The sequence below is a fragment of the Hordeum vulgare genome, chromosome 2H, assembly GCF_904849725.1.
Source record: "Hordeum vulgare subsp. vulgare chromosome 2H, MorexV3_pseudomolecules_assembly, whole genome shotgun sequence".
In the NCBI taxonomy this organism is placed as follows: Eukaryota; Viridiplantae; Streptophyta; class Magnoliopsida; order Poales; family Poaceae; genus Hordeum; species Hordeum vulgare.
The window spans coordinates 67,298,255-67,313,587 of NC_058519.1; the positions used below are offsets into that span (position 1 = coordinate 67,298,255).

General features: G+C 42.6%; 2 protein-coding genes across 2 annotated transcripts; one reads left to right on the plus strand and one right to left on the minus strand.

Annotated features, from left to right (window-relative positions):
* The first annotated feature begins 3,468 nt into the window (after positions 1 to 3,468).
* On the plus strand, positions 3,469 to 6,685 carry LOC123425048 (gamma carbonic anhydrase 2, mitochondrial). The gene is made up of 5 exons (XM_045108715.1): positions 3,469 to 3,752; positions 4,538 to 4,681; positions 4,887 to 5,012; positions 5,243 to 5,394; positions 6,199 to 6,685. Exons 1-5 carry the CDS (start codon positions 3,638 to 3,640, stop codon positions 6,487 to 6,489), a joined length of 828 nt encoding a protein of 275 aa, XP_044964650.1. The 5' UTR covers positions 3,469 to 3,637; the 3' UTR covers positions 6,490 to 6,685.
* A 297-nt stretch (positions 6,686 to 6,982) lies between these two features.
* On the minus strand, positions 6,983 to 8,475 carry LOC123425049 (probable glutathione S-transferase GSTU6). Its single transcript, XM_045108716.1, has one exon. The coding sequence runs from the start codon at positions 7,969 to 7,971 to the stop codon at positions 7,270 to 7,272; it is 702 nt and encodes a 233-aa protein (XP_044964651.1). The 5' UTR covers positions 7,972 to 8,475; the 3' UTR covers positions 6,983 to 7,269.
* Positions 8,476 to 15,333: the final 6,858 nt, after the last annotated feature.

Here is a 15,333-nt window from a genome sequence, read left to right on the forward strand (position 1 = left end):
AGTGTTAATTACTCTTTGTCGTTGATGCTAGTTGGATTACTCGGTGGAATATTATATGTTCAGATCCTTGATGCTATTCAATACCTCTCTGGTCATGAATATAATTATGCTTTGTGAGTAGTCACTTTTGTTCCTGAGGACATGGGATAAGTCTTGCTATAAGTAGTCATGTGAATTTGGTATTCGTTCGATATTTTGATGTGTTGTATGTTGTTTTTCCTCTAGTGGTGTTATGTGAACGTCGACTACATAACACTTCACCATTATTTGGGCCAAGAGGAAGGCATTGGGAAGTAATAAGTAGATGATGGGTTGCTAGAGTGACAGAAGCTTAAACCCTAGTTTATGCGTTGCTTCATAAGGGGCTGATTTGGATCCACTAGTTTAATGCTATGGTTAGACTTTGTCTTAATTATTCTTTCATAGTTGCGGATGCTTGCGAGAGGGGTTAATCATAAGTAGGATGTTTGTCCAAGTAAGGGCAGCACCCAAGCACCGGTCCACCCACATATCAAACTATCAAAGTAGCGAACGTGAATCATATGAATATGATGAAAACTAGCTTGACAGAAATTCCCATGTGTCCTCGGGAGCGCTTTACCTCCTATAAGAGTTTTGTCCAGGCTTGTCCCTTGATACAAAAGGGATTGGGCCACTTTGCTGCACCGTTGATACTATTGTTACTTGCTACTTGCTACGAATCATCTTACCACACAACTATCTGTTACCGATAATTTCAGTGCTTGCAGAGAATACCTTGCTGAAAACCACTTGTCAGATCCTTCTGCTCCTCGTTGGGTTCGACACTCTTACTTATCAAAAGGACTACGATAGATCCCCTACACTTGTGGGTCATCAGTATGTTACTTTGCCCGAGATTCGATCGTCGGTATCCGCATACCTATTTCAATCTCGTTACCGGCAAGTCTCTTTACTCGTTCCGTAATACAAGATCCTGTGACTTACACTTAGTCACATTGCTTGCAAGGCTTGTGTGTGATGTTGTATTACCGAGTGGGCCCCGAGATACCTCTCCGTCACACGGAGTGAGAAATCCTAGTCTTGATCCATACCAACTCAACGGACACCTTCGGAGATACCTGTAGAGCATCTTTATAGTCACCCAGTTACGTTGCGACGTTTGATGCACACAAGGTATTCCTCCGGTGCCAGTGAGTTATATGATCTCATGTTCATAGGAATAAATACTTGACACGTAGAAAACAATAGCAATAAAACGACACTATCAATATGCTACGTTCATAGTTTGGGTCTAGTCCATCACATGATTCTCTTAATGATGTAATCCAGTTATCAAGTGACAACACTTGCATATAGCCAGCAAACCTTGACTATCATTGATCAACTGGCTAGCCAACTAGAGACTTGCTAGGGACATTGTTTTGTCTATGTATCCACACATGTATCTATATTTTCATTGAATACAATTATAGCATGGATAATAAACGATTATCTTTAAACATGAAATATAATAATAACTATTTATCATTACCTCTAGGGCATATTTCCAACACTTCCGCCCATGTACCGCCTCACTTCCGCTTGTTCCCCTAGTTTTACTACTCTAAGCGGTAGTACGGCTCCGGTGGTACTACCGCATATGTACCTTTTGTGCTCACATAGAAGGCAAGAACTACCACCCCAAGCAGTAGTACTGCTCCTCCGAGCGGTAGTATCGCTTGAATGCCGGGAGATGGCAAAAAACGGTTGGATTTTTCCCTCCTATATAAAGGGGGTCTTCTTCCCCGAGAAGATCCACCTCTTATCCCCCAAGCTTCGTTATTGCCCCAAAACTCATTTTCACACAATCTCTTTCACTAGCCATCAAAACTTGTTGATTTTCTATGGTTTGGAGGAGAGGCCCAATCTACATTTCCACCAATAGATATTTGATTCCCCATTAATCCCTTGCGGATATTTTTTACTCTTGGGTATTCGGGCATCCTAAACGAAAGAGGTCACCTCGAAGCTACATTCCATTATGGTGACGCTTCATGGTGGAGTTGTTAGCCTCCAATTAAGTTATAAATATTGCCCCAACCTTGTTTGTAAAGGTCCGGTCGTCGCCTTCAAGTGCACTAATGGATTCATGACATTACATTGTGTGTGAACGTGAGGAGAATACGGTGTCCCTAGTGGCTTCTTGGGGAGCATTGTGTCTCCACACCGCTCTAACGCAGACATACTTCTCCATAAAAGAAGGGAGCTTCGTTAACACATCTTTGTCTTCATCGGCTCCACTTGTGGTTATGTTTCACATTTACTTTGTGCAAGCTTTTGCTCCCGTGGTTATTTGTATAGTTGTTGTTGAGCTCATCATATAGGTTGTCCACCTAGTTGCATATCTAGACAACTTATTTTCTTGGTACACCTAATTCGTTAAGAAGGTGTTCAAAATAGTTAGTCTTCAATTCTCCATCTCTAGTCAACCATATCGATCCTTTCACTAGTGCATAAACGCACACCTCCCCCCTCCCATGTTGCGCGCCGCTAGTGGGCCAAACCATCAACGGGGCTAGACATCCTTTTTTTATCCTTTATCCTTTTTGTTTTATTTTCTGTTTTTCGTCTTTTCTTCTTCAAAATAATTTAGATTTTAAAAAGTTTCAAATTTAAACAGAAATGATTTGAACAATTCTCGGCCGCTGTCACATGTCGCGCTCTGGTGGCTTTCTCTGGATTTTATTTTAATTTTCAATTGTTTTTGTCTTTTTAGGTGGTTTTTTCAACCTTTTGCTTTTTCATCGGTCTTTCTTAGCTTTTTGAACAAAAAAATATTTTTAACAAATAGATTTTTTGCATGAAAATAAAACATGTCTTTTTTACTTTCGCGAAAGGCACGGTCTAGCCTCTCAGAAACAGAAAAAACACGTAGTTTTTTTTCTTTCGCAAGAGGCATGGCCTTATCTCTCGGAAACAAAAAACATGTCTCGAGAGGCACGGTTTTGTTTTTATAAGAGACACATATTTGCTTCTACGGAAGGCACGTCCGTGCTTCTTGAAAATAAAAAAATTGTATTCTTTTTCGAGAGAGACATGATTTCTTTTTTAGTTTTTTGTGATTTTTTTATTAAAACCTATCAATATGGGATCTAGTTTTGAAGATACCGACGTGAGAAATCCAATGATAAAAACGGTTCAAAATTTAATGCACGTTTTAAAACATAAAACATTTAAATAAAAGAATTAATAAAAAGTACTTTTAAATTACGACAAATAGTACATGTAGTACGTCATTTGTGATAACATGAGAAAGCGGAAATGACTTTCAAAGGTTGTACTCCTTTATAAGTGATGATTTCGCTCGGCGGCGCCCTATGCGCCGAATAGGAGGCGCCGGCAAAGGCATAGGCCGGCCTGTATACGGACCCGTTAATCAACAGCACGGCCCATGTAATTTTGGCCCAGAGCTATGGACCTCCCCTCTCTCTGTCTGTCCTGCAGCTCCACTTCCTCCTCGGCCGCAGCCATTGTCTTCTGGCTCATCTCTCTCCTCCCCTCCCCTCCCCGCTTCTTCTCTTCTCCACCCAGACGCCGTTAAACCCCACCTCGCCTGCGGCTGCCGGCGGCGAGCCCCTAACGGAGCAGGGACCGAGCGCGCAGGAGCGGGAGAAAGATGGGGACCCTCGGGCGCGCGATCTACACGGTGGGCAAGTGGATCCGTGGCACGGGGCAGGCCATGGACCGCCTCGGATCCACCATCCAGGGCGGCCTCCGCGCCGAGGAGCAGGGTAATCGTCCATCTCCGCCTCTGTCTCCCCCTCAGTCAAGTCACCCCTTGCTCCCTGGGGTCTCTGTAGCCATTTCGATTTGTGCGGCCGTAGTCTTGTCCGGTAGCCGGTGGTCAGTCCGTCGCGGTCCTCGTCGTTTCGGAGATGTTCGGTACCAGATCAGGTTGATTCGATGGCACACGTATTAGTTGATAGTCTCACAACCTTTGGGGTTCTTATGGTGGAGAATGAAACTGGAATAGAAATTGGTACTCCCATACTGGTAATGTGGTTCGAAATGGGCCTAACATTTAGGGTTTGGTACTATCGCTCCAGGCTTGCTGTTTTGTTTGTTGACCTGCAGTATTGTCAGTTATCGACGAAATGTAGCATCACAATCTCTTATTCTCACGTTTTAAATTAGCTGCAAGTTAAGCAGAATTAGACACTGTTGCCGTGGCCATACTGACTTTTGCGGAAGTGTTGTAGTATTTGCGTGTCTGTCAAAGTGATTATGTATCTAACTTATGTCCCCTAGCATCAGGAACAATGCCATTTCCTCTTTGAGTTAGGTCCAGTTCTATAGTTGGTGGAAATTAATTGTCAACATGTTTCACCTGGTAAATGGCCAGGAATTCAACGAATTGGTAACAACAATGGGGAGTAGTTTCCCTTCGTTATTTGAGGGCTCTTGTGTACCTATCTTGATCGATCATTGTAGAACCATATGAGGCATGAGCTACTTTGGTGAGATAAAATAAACTTCATTTCTGACATGTGGTTACCCTTTTGTATGCCTTTATCAGTGTCAAGGCATCGTACAGTCATGAGCATATTTGATAAGGAGCCACGGATCAACAAAGATGTTTTTGTTGCGCCCAGTGCATCTGTCATTGGTGATGTTGAGATTGGACATGGATCATCAATCTGGTATGGCTCCGTTTTGAGAGGTAAACACTTCCAACTGACTAACCATGCTCATTCATTATCTTGACGATTTTCTTCTCTTGTTCGCATCAATATTTTTTTCTTCGAACTAGGATGTGCTCTAGTATCGATGTGTTTACCTAACATTTTATTTTCTAAATAAACATGACTCTGACAGTTTGGTGCTCAGAATGGATAGTATGACCATTTTGCTGTTCTTGCCTTCAGGTGATGTCAACAGTATTCGTATTGGATCTGGATCAAATATACAGGACAACTCCCTTGTACATGTTGCAAAGACTAGCATTAGTGGGAAGGTCCTTCCGACGATCATTGGAAGCAACGTTACAGTAGGTCAGTAGTCCTAGCTCATTCTATATTTATATATATAAGCAACTACAGCATGCTACCGATATTTTTGTTTACCTCATTTTCAAGACAATCACAGTATGGCGTCATTTAACAATTAATATAAATCTGTTCTGTATGTCGTTCTCGTGATTGATTTGTGGATTTGAAACACCAAGCTTCATTTTGTATTGATGATTGACACTATTATATTACTGCTAATAAATTTCTGCCAGGTCATAGTGCTGTTTTGCATGCATGCACCATTGAGGATGAAGCTTTTGTTGGTATGGGTGCCACTTTGCTTGATGGTGTGGTTGTTGAAAAGCACAGCATGGTTGGCGCTGGATCTCTTGTCAAGCAGAATACGAGGATTCCTTCTGGGGAGGTTATTTTCTTGTTGTCTTGATAAGCCAGTTTATATGGTGCCACTTTGTCATCATTATGTTATAGTATAACAGTATTAGCCGCAGAGTTTTCCTTCGGTACACCCCCCTAAGAATTTACACAAATCTTAAAGTTACTTAGAAAAGCTACAGCCATATTACCATGCAGATCAAACGTATTGAATAGATTGATTTGGATGCAAAATACTATATTACCCTTTTTGCTTGGAAGTGGTAACTTCTAATCTCCACCTTTAATCTGCATTGGAATTTGCAAACTTTTCTTGGGGGTGTACTGAAGCAAAGTTCTCAGTTGCAATCACACATTATGTTAAGACATCATTCTTCACGACATGTTGTTTAGAAGCTTGCCAAACGCCTGGCTGAAAAATGACATATATAGATTTAAATGTTTCTAGATTAGACTTGAGTTTTTGCAAAGAACAATTTGTAGTCAAATCTCTTTATCAGTACAGTAATAATGTTCAGCAAACTTTACTATTGGAGAACAATCAGTCGGGAAGCTCAATAATGTTTAGTCCTAGCTCACGTTCTAGGTTAGACTTGTGTTTTTGCAAAGAACAATTTGCTGGTAGAACTCTTTACGAGTGCAGTTAATAAATCTGTCTGGTGTTAGGAACCATTTTGTTGGAGAACAATCTGTCTGTAAGCTCATATTCTGGATTTATTAATTAATTTTGCTTGTTATTCGGCAGCTCCAAGACAAGGAGGTTCAGCTTTATATTTTGAAAAAAAATCTATATTGTGTGACTCTACTAAATTATACATCTTCCTTGCATAATTAGGTCTGGGTTGGTAATCCTGCCAAGTTCCTAAGGAAGCTGACAGAGGAGGAGATCACATTCATCGCCCAATCGGCAGCCAACTACATCAACTTAGCTCAAGTTCATGCCACTGAGAATTCCAAGAGCTTCGACGAGATTGAGCTCGAGAAGAAGTTGAGGAAGAAGTTTGCTCACAAAGACGAGGAGTACGACTCTATGCTCGGAATAGTCCGTGAGATCCCGCCGCAGCTCATCCTCCCCGACAACATCCTCCCAGACAAGGCACCGAAAACAGCTGCCGTCGCTCGCTGAGATCAAACCCCTCGTAGGGATGCTTTGGTTTTTGTTACATGGCGACTTGGAACATTTGACGTATGTTTTGGTCTTGTTCTCTGTTTTTTCATGCCCAATAAGATTTTGGGTCGAGCGCTGTTGTAGGATCGACCGTATACAGTATCTCTCTTTCACATTGCAATGAAGAGGAGCCCGGGATCACTTTTACACCTTCCGTATGAAGTGCACATTGTTGAAGCAGTCCTCTGTTTTGTACTCTAGAATGCATCTTAACTGTGATCTGTTTGTTTTTAAAAGGCTTAGAGTGATTCAATCTTCTATCTTTGCCCCCTTGTTTTTCACTGTTTACCAATTGGCTGCCCTAATGATCACTAAATTTCATAGACATGACGCAACTAAATTGCTGCTAAATTTCAATTTTCAGTTTTATACTAAAAAGGAGTAAAAATCAAACTAAATCATGTGGATAGTATTGAATTCAAATTTGTTGTGCTTATTAGATTTTGGCAACTGTTTACATAATGATGTTTCCTGTTTTGTGATGCGTATATCTTATTTGGATTTGAAATTTCGTTCCAAGTTGGGTACATGCTTTGTTGATTTTCTGTAAGATTTTTTGAGTTTATTTTATCACCACCAACCATGCTAATTATGCTTTTACTCCACTAACAGCGCGCCTCAGCAACATGATCTATTTGCTCTCTCTACTACTCCTACACAGAACTAAATCTCATTCAACTACCTCTGATCGTCTGGCCAATAGCGGTAAAAGGTATAAACTCTCAAGCCCCCGCCCTCTCACTTGCCGGCAGCCATGGCAGCAGCCCGAAGCTTCTTGGCGTGCTCCACCGCCATGTCGACGAGCGCGTCGGTCACCACCCCATTCGCCGCCGCGGCTTCACCGAACCGCCCCGCCCACGCAGCCAGCAGCGGGGTCCTCCCCTCGTCGACCAGCCTCACGCCGAGCAACCTCCGCAGCGCCTCGAGCCAGAACAGGTTGCTCCCGAGCACGAGGTCGAGGTACCCCACGGCGTCGCCGCCGAAGAAGCCGCCGCCGCCCGAGCACTCTTCAAAGGCCTCCTCCAGGCGCGCCACCATGCCGGCCGCCTCGCCGGCCCGCTCCGCCAGCTCCTCCTCCGTGGCCGCCATCATGACGCGGCCCCACGCCGGGAACAGCTCGCCGTCGACGTAGGCGGCCCAGAACCGCCCGGCGGCGCGCTCGCGGGCGCCGGCGGGGAGGAGGCGCGGCGCGCCGGGCCATGCCTCGTCGACGTAGTGGAGGATGACGAGCGACTCGCAGACGGGCCGGCCGGCGTGGACGAGCACGGGGACCTTGCGGTGCACCGGGTTGGACGCGAGGAGCAGGCCGCTCTTGGCGGCGAGGTCCTCCTCGACGTACTCGTAGCCCACGCCCTTGGCGTCCAGCGCCATGCGCACGCGCGCCACGAACGGGCTCAGGCGCAGGCCCAGCAGCTTCACGCCTCCTTCGCCGCCCGCCATTGCTGTTGCTTGCGGTTGCTGCTTTCAGGCAGTTCTCTGTGTGGCGAGCACCGCGTTTGTGCTGCTGTTTTTAATTTATAGCAGAAAGTTGAACTGCTTGTGAGCAATGTTGCAGACGGTAAGTGGTCAAGATTTTCTCCATGGAATTTTCTGGGACGAGGGTGATTGCTGTTTGGTGCTAGGTCTCCTCCAGGCGTTTCTGGCACTGTCCTGACTGACTCTCAAGTCGGAACTTTTAAAACTTGTTGGTTTCAGGCTTTCGTCAAAGCAGGATAAAGGATGAAGGGCTTTGTTGTGCTGAAGTGATGGCAGAAATCGTAGAGAAGAACAGACAGACAGACAAAACGGAAGGTTCATAGTACAATAGACAACATGGGTGTGGGTGCCAAGGTGTGCATAGCTAGAGCTACAACGGAAGGTTCACACAAGGTTCAGCATCGCACTTATAATTGTTCACAAAAGAGAATTACAATGGTACAGCTAGAACTAGCGCGGAAAAATAAAGAAAAGGTTCCGTAAGTAATACTTTCTTCGTTACTAAACCTAAAACTTTTTAGAGATTCCACTAGAATACTACATGCGTAGTAAAATGAATGAATCTATATTTTAAAGTGTGTTTATATACGTCTGTATGTAGTTTCTTAGTAAAATCTTTAAAAAGACTTATATTTAAAAACAAAGGAAGTACTATACATCATCTGACATGGGTGTGCACAGGCCAAGCCACCCTCACTTCCCTTGGCTTGTTCCACCATTTGTCAATAAGTGCGTCCGTTCATTGTCCCCTTCCTCGTCGTGGCTTCACCGAATTGCAAATATAAACCGCTTGTTTTACTTACGGAGATTAACATGTTCGTAAGGGCATATCAGAATTTCATCAAGTTAGTTTTATGTAGACTCATTGATTTATCGTACATGATTTCAATAGTTTATTGTGCGGTGAAACTTATGATAAGATGTTGTTCTTTATTTAAACAAACAATCCATTTATGATTACGCTTCTGACAAAAGTATCCACAAATACTAGAAACAAATTAAGATAACCATCCAACCATAAACAAACTAATCACTCGATGTTCTTTTTAAGGCCCTTAAAGATGAAATGGTGTGTAGTCGACGTTCGGACAACATTACTAGAGAATAGCACACAATACAATATTAAAACATTAGACTAAATTCAACTTCAAAAGATTACTAGCAACAAGGTTTATCCACTTAACGAACTGCAAACAACACATCATATGGATCATGATCAGTGAAGATGAATATATGATTAACAATATGGACAGAGAAATCTTTCATCAATAAAATATCTAGGCATCAACTACACGGAGTAATCAACCAGAAAGGATTCTCGTCAAACGATATGAGGTAGAAGTTACACAACACAAAGAGGGGATGAAGGGGGTTGATCGAGAGACGACGTTGTTGTTGATGATGATCCCAATGATAATCGGAGTGTTTGTGATGATAATGAATTCGAATTCCCTCTTTCGGAGGAAAGGATCTTCGGCCGAATCAGCTTGCCGAAGGGAAAAAGTGCTCCGCCTCGCATAAGGCGTCGAAGAAGTCCACGATATTTTTCGGTCATATGTGATTTTATAGCAAATGGTCGTTGGTAAGCAGTGCACAGGGGGCATGCATCACCCCCCACACGCACGGGGGCGGGGGCGGCCCTATGGGCCTCCTCTAGCCCATCTTCTGACCTCTAGCTTCATATCTTTGGGAAAATTAGTAAAACTTTCACCACTTTTGGAGCTCCGAAAAAATATTTTTTATTCAGTTCTTCATTTCGACCCTATTTTCTAGTTGTTCGGTATTTTCCTGAGAATTTTTCTGTGTATGTGTTACATGCAAATTGAAGGGAAACAACATTAGAATTGAGCACAAGTTGCGAAAGTGAAAGATGAAAGTGAAAACAAAAATTGCGCGATACTAGAGAGGTTAGCAATGATGGAAGGTGAAAGTGCATCTATACCATGGATTCACATTAGTCATGAAGAACTCACATACTTATTGCGAAAGTTTTTATTAGTAATCGAAACAAAGTGCTAAACGCATACTCCGAGGGGAAGGGTTGGTAGGTGTTAACCATCGCGCCATCCCGACCTCAACACAAAGGATGATAATCAATAGATCAATTATGCTCCGACTTCCTAACATAACGGTTCACCATACGTGCATGCTACGGGAATCACTAACTTCAACACAAGTATTTCTAGATTCACAACACCCTACTAACATAACTCTTAGTATTACCAAATCCACGTCTCAAAACTAATTGAGAGGAATCAAAACTTCTCTTTCTACTCAATGCACATGAAGATGGAGGTTTTTTTGTATCCTCTTTGGGTACCTATCACCTTTGGGACTACTTTCATAGCATAAGTCAACTACCAAGTCACACACCGCCGTGCTCTAGAAGATCTAAGTGAAGCATATAGAGCAAAATTATCTAGCTCAAAAGATATAAGTGAAGCACTAAGAGCATTCTAGCAAAATCACGATGAGTGCATGTCTCTCTCTAAAGGTGTGCAGCAAGGATGATTGTGACACAACAAAAATAAAAGACTCCTAAGATACAAGACGCTCCAAACAAAACACATATCATGTGGTGAATAAAAATATAGCTCCAAGTAACGTTAGCCATGGATTGAAGACGAAAGAGGGGATGCCTTCCCAGGGCATCCCCAAGCTTAGGCTTTTTGGTGTCCTTGAATTTGGCTTGGGATGCCTTGGGCATCCCCAAGCTTGATCTCTTTCCACTCCTTATCTCTTTGTCCATGAGAACATCACCCAAAACTTGAAAACTTCACAACACAAAACTTAAACAGAAACTCGTGATATCATTAGCACAAGAAAACAAACTACCACCTCTTTAGGTACTGCAACAATCTTGATTTCTATTTATATTGGTGTTGGGCTACTGTATTCTCACTTTTCCATGGCTAGTACCCCCGATACTAACCATAGTTTCATCAAAACAAGCAACCAACTCAACAAAAACAGAATCTGTCAAAAACAAACCAGTCTATAGCAATATGTATACTTCGTATACTTCTGGTATCTCAAAAATTCTAAACAATTACGACTGCCTGGGCAAAAGGCATATCAACCAGCATCAAAAAGAATCAACTCAAAATCTCTTTCTGAATAAAAATAAAAAATCATCTCGTGAGCGAAAAGTTTCTGTCTTTTTCCAGCAGGATCAAACAACCATCACCAAGACTAGTCATAAAGGTTTTGTTTGGCTCAAACACAAAAAGAAACACAAAAAACACAATCATAACAGAATTATGATAGTGTGGATGCAACAAAATAGAAAGAAAAATAAATAAATTCATTGGGTTGCCTCCCAACAAGCGCTATTGTTTAACGCCCTTAGCAAGGCATAAGGCGATAGAATCACGTATCGTCGTCTTTGGTGCTCAAACCATAAGTGGCCCTCATCATGAATTCATAAGGCAATCTTATTTTCTTTCTAGGAAAGTGCTCCATGCCCTTCTTTAAAGAAAATTGAAATCTAATATTTCCTTCCTTCATATCGATGATGGCAAGGAAAGGTCTACCAAGAATAATAGGGCATGTAGGATTGCAATCAATGTCAAGCACAATCAAATCCACGAGTACATAGTTCCTATTTGCAATAATAAGAACATCATTGATCCTTCCCATGGGTTTCTTAACAGTAGAATCCGCAAGATGCAAATTAAGCGAACACTCTTCAATCTCATTAAAACCCAAAACATCACATAAAGACTTTGGAATCGCGGAAACACTAGCACCCAAATCACGCAAAGCATTGCATTCATAGTTTTTGATTTTGATAGTAGGTTCCCACTCATCATGAAGCTTTCTAGGGATAGAGACTTCCAATTCAAGTTTCTCTTCAAGAGATTCATCATAGCTTCGACGATATGATCGGTAAAGGCCTTGTTTTGGCTATAAGCGTGTGGAGAGTTTAGCATGGATTGCATCAAGGACTCAAGCCATGAGCGGGACAATTTCTAATCATCAATTTCATTCTCTACCAAGATTGTGCAACGTGTTCATGATCAAGTTGCTTAAAATTCATGATATCATTACAGAGAGAGATAATCTTAGCCGGCGGTGTAAGTGCATCTAGTGCCCCTTAGTGATTTTGGTGGTTTGAAGACTTATAGGTTAAGTATCTAATGTGTTCGTGAGTGTACACAGGATCTATAAGTCACTTAGGAGTTTGAAATATTTGATGAATATCGACCCCTAAAAATGTATATCTTCGATTGAAGAAATTGGTATGAAGCTGAAGAATTGAATCGCGAAGAATCTGCGATGAAATTGATATTCCTCATGAAGATATCGAAATTGAGGAATTCAGTGCGTCCTGAAGAAAATCATTCTGAAGACTTTGAAGCATGAAGATGTACTCTTTCTGTTTTGTTTTCTTCACACTTGAGTAATAGGAACACCGTACTGTTAAAGGGGGTCAAAGTTACACTTCGAAATGAATTTCCTCATGATGCTCAACCTACCAAAAGCCTCAAGTGAGGAATACGAGTGACATGAGGACTCTCACAGTTGAGGGTTCCGACCGTGTCGATAGACACGCCACATCATTGGTCTTATCCACACCAACGGTCATATTATTTAAGGGCATTAGTGTCAAATCATGTTAGGATGCTCGCAGGCTATAAATAGCCGCCCCCACAACCATTAGCTGGTTGGCTGCTCCGTTAGAAACTGACACTTGTCATAAGAGCAACCCAATTCCTCAGAGTCTTCGAGAGTAATTCATCAGTGAGAAAATACCCCAAACACCAAATCATAAACCTAGAACCAAGTGATTGAGCATCACTGAAGAAGTTGTTCCTGTGTGGGACTGAAGCCTTTTACCTTTAAGGACTGTGCATCCTCCAGACGGTTAGGCGTCATGGTCTAGAGCAATCCAGCAGTCAACTGTGGATCGCCGGGTGACCAAGTTTGTGAGGGTTTGGAAGTCTGCCCTGAAGACTTACCACGAGTGTTGGGCGAGGACTGTGTGTTCTTAGCCCAAGGAGAATATGGTAGGGACTGTGTGTCCCAGGACTGTGTGTCTTTTGGTTTCAATACCAAGCCGCTCCAAACCAGGTGTACAACTGTCACAACAGTTGGAACTGGGTCATCAACTACTGTCTTCGCTGTGAAACGGGTTCTAATTCCTCAACTCTTTATATTCCTCAGATTATGTGTTGATGACTTTCCCTATCACTGTTTGAAGAATTTGCTGAAGACTTTCTCTGAAATTCCTCAACCCCAAATTCTCCACGCAAGTTAATCCTCATCTGTTTTCTGCGTGCCTGCTTACTGTGCAATCTGTTTTCACATTCCTCATACTGAAAAACTGCTGTAGTGAAACTTTGCACTCCTGATCCTTTACTGTTTCCGCTGTAAGTTAGTCCTCAAAAGGAATTTCCTCAGTGATGAAATTCTAAAAATCTCCTATTCACCCCCCTCTAGTCGATATAACGCACTTTCAGGCAGAAAATACTTGGATATATAAGCATCTTTGCACTTATCCCAAGAATCGATACTATTTTTGGGCAAAGACGAAAACCAAGTTTTTGCTCGATCTCGCAACCAGAAAGGAAAAAGCTTCAATTTAATCACATCATTATCCACATCTTTCTTATTTTGCATATCACAAAGCTCTATGAAGGTATTAAGATGGGATGCGGCATCTTCACTAGGAAGGCCGGAAAATTGCCCTTTCATAACAAGATTCAGCAAAGCGACATTGATTTCGTATGACTCTGCACTAGTGGCGGGAGAAATCGGAGTACTAATAAAATCATTATTATTAGTATTCGAGAAGTCATAAAGTTTGGTGTTTTTAGTCATGGTGACTTCGGCAAGCAAGCAAGCACACAAGCGAACAAAGAGCAAGCGAGAAAAAGGGCGAACGAAAAAGGCAAATATTTTTTTTGTAAATTTTTGCTTTTTCAGAAGTGGGGGAGAGGAAAACGAGAGGCAAAAAAGTAAATGCAAGAGATGAGTTTGGGACACTTACTTCGATGAGTTCTTGACTTGATCCTCCCCGGCAACGGCGCCAGAAATCCTTCTGCTACGTCGAGAGAAACCTTTTGTCATCTCTTGAGCTTGCGTTGGTTTTCCCTTGAAGAGGAAAGGGTGATGCAGCACAGGAGCAGTAAGTATTTCCCTCAGTTTGAGTACCAAGGTATCAATCCAGTAGGAGAATATCGTCAAGTCCAGAGTACCTGCACAAACACAAAGAGCTTGCACCCAACGCTATAAAGGGGTTGTCAATCCCTTCAAGATTGATTGCAAAGTGAGATCTGAAGGCGGAAAGTGCAACGAAGAAAAAGTGTAAGGCTGAAAATATGGTGTGGAGTAGACCCAGGGGCCATAGTGTTCACTAGAGGCTTCTCTCAAAATAGCAAATATTACGATGGGTGAACAAATTACTGTCGAGCAATTGATAGAACCGCGCAAAGTCATGACGATATCTAAGGCAATGATCATACATATAGGCATCACGTCCGAGATAAGAAGACCGATACTTTATGCATCTACTACTATTACTCCACACATCGACCGCTATCCAGCATGCATCTAGTGTATTGAATTCATGACGAACGGAGTAACGCCTTAAGCAAGATGACATGATGTAGAGGGATAAACTCAAACCAATGATGAAAACCCCATCTTTTTACCCTTGATGGCAACAACATGATGCGTGCCTCGCTACCCCTTCTGTCACTGGGTGAGGTCACCACACGGTATGAACCCAAAACCAAGCACTTCTCGCATTGCAAGAATCATAGATCTAGTTGGCCAAACAAAACCCACAACTCGAAGAGAATTACAAGGATATGAAATCATGCATAAGAGAGATCAGAAGAAACTCAAATAAGATTAATAGATAATCTGATCATAAATCCACAATTCATCGGATCTCGACAAACACACCTCAAAAGAAGATTACATCGGATAGATCTCCATGAAGATCATGGAGAACTTTGTATTGAAGATCCAAGAGAGGGAAGGAGCCATCTAGCTACTAGCTATGGACCCGTAGGTCTATGGTGAACTACTCACGCATCATCGGAGAAGTCATGGTGTTGATGAAGAAGCCCTCCATATCCGAATCCCCCCTCCGGCAGGGCACCAGAACGTGCCCCAGATGGGATCTTGCGGAGACACAAGTTTGCGGCGGCGGAAAAGTACTTTCGATGATCTCCTGATTTTTTCTAGGATTTTAGGGAATTTATAGGCGAAAGACCTAGGGCAGAGGAGGCCCAGCGAGCCCACAAGCCTGGGAGGCGCGCCCCCTGGCCGCGGCTAGGGGGCTTGTGTTGGAAATATGCCCTAGAGGCAATAATA

Bases quoted from the DNA above. Each gene is read 5' to 3' on its own strand.
- LOC123425048 (XM_045108715.1), top strand. From the start codon at position 3,638: ATGGGGACCCTCGGGCGCGCGATCTACACGGTGGGCAAGTGGATCCGT. The intron at 3,753-4,537 runs GTAATCGTCCAT...TGCCTTTATCAG, and splicing joins CCTCCGCGCCGAGGAGCAGG to TGTCAAGGCATCGTACAGTC. The intron at 5,013-5,242 runs GTCAGTAGTCCT...AATTTCTGCCAG, and splicing joins TGGAAGCAACGTTACAGTAG to GTCATAGTGCTGTTTTGCAT.
- LOC123425049 (XM_045108716.1), bottom strand. From the start codon at position 7,971: ATGGCGGGCGGCGAAGGAGGCGTGAAGCTGCTGGGCCTGCGCCTGAGC.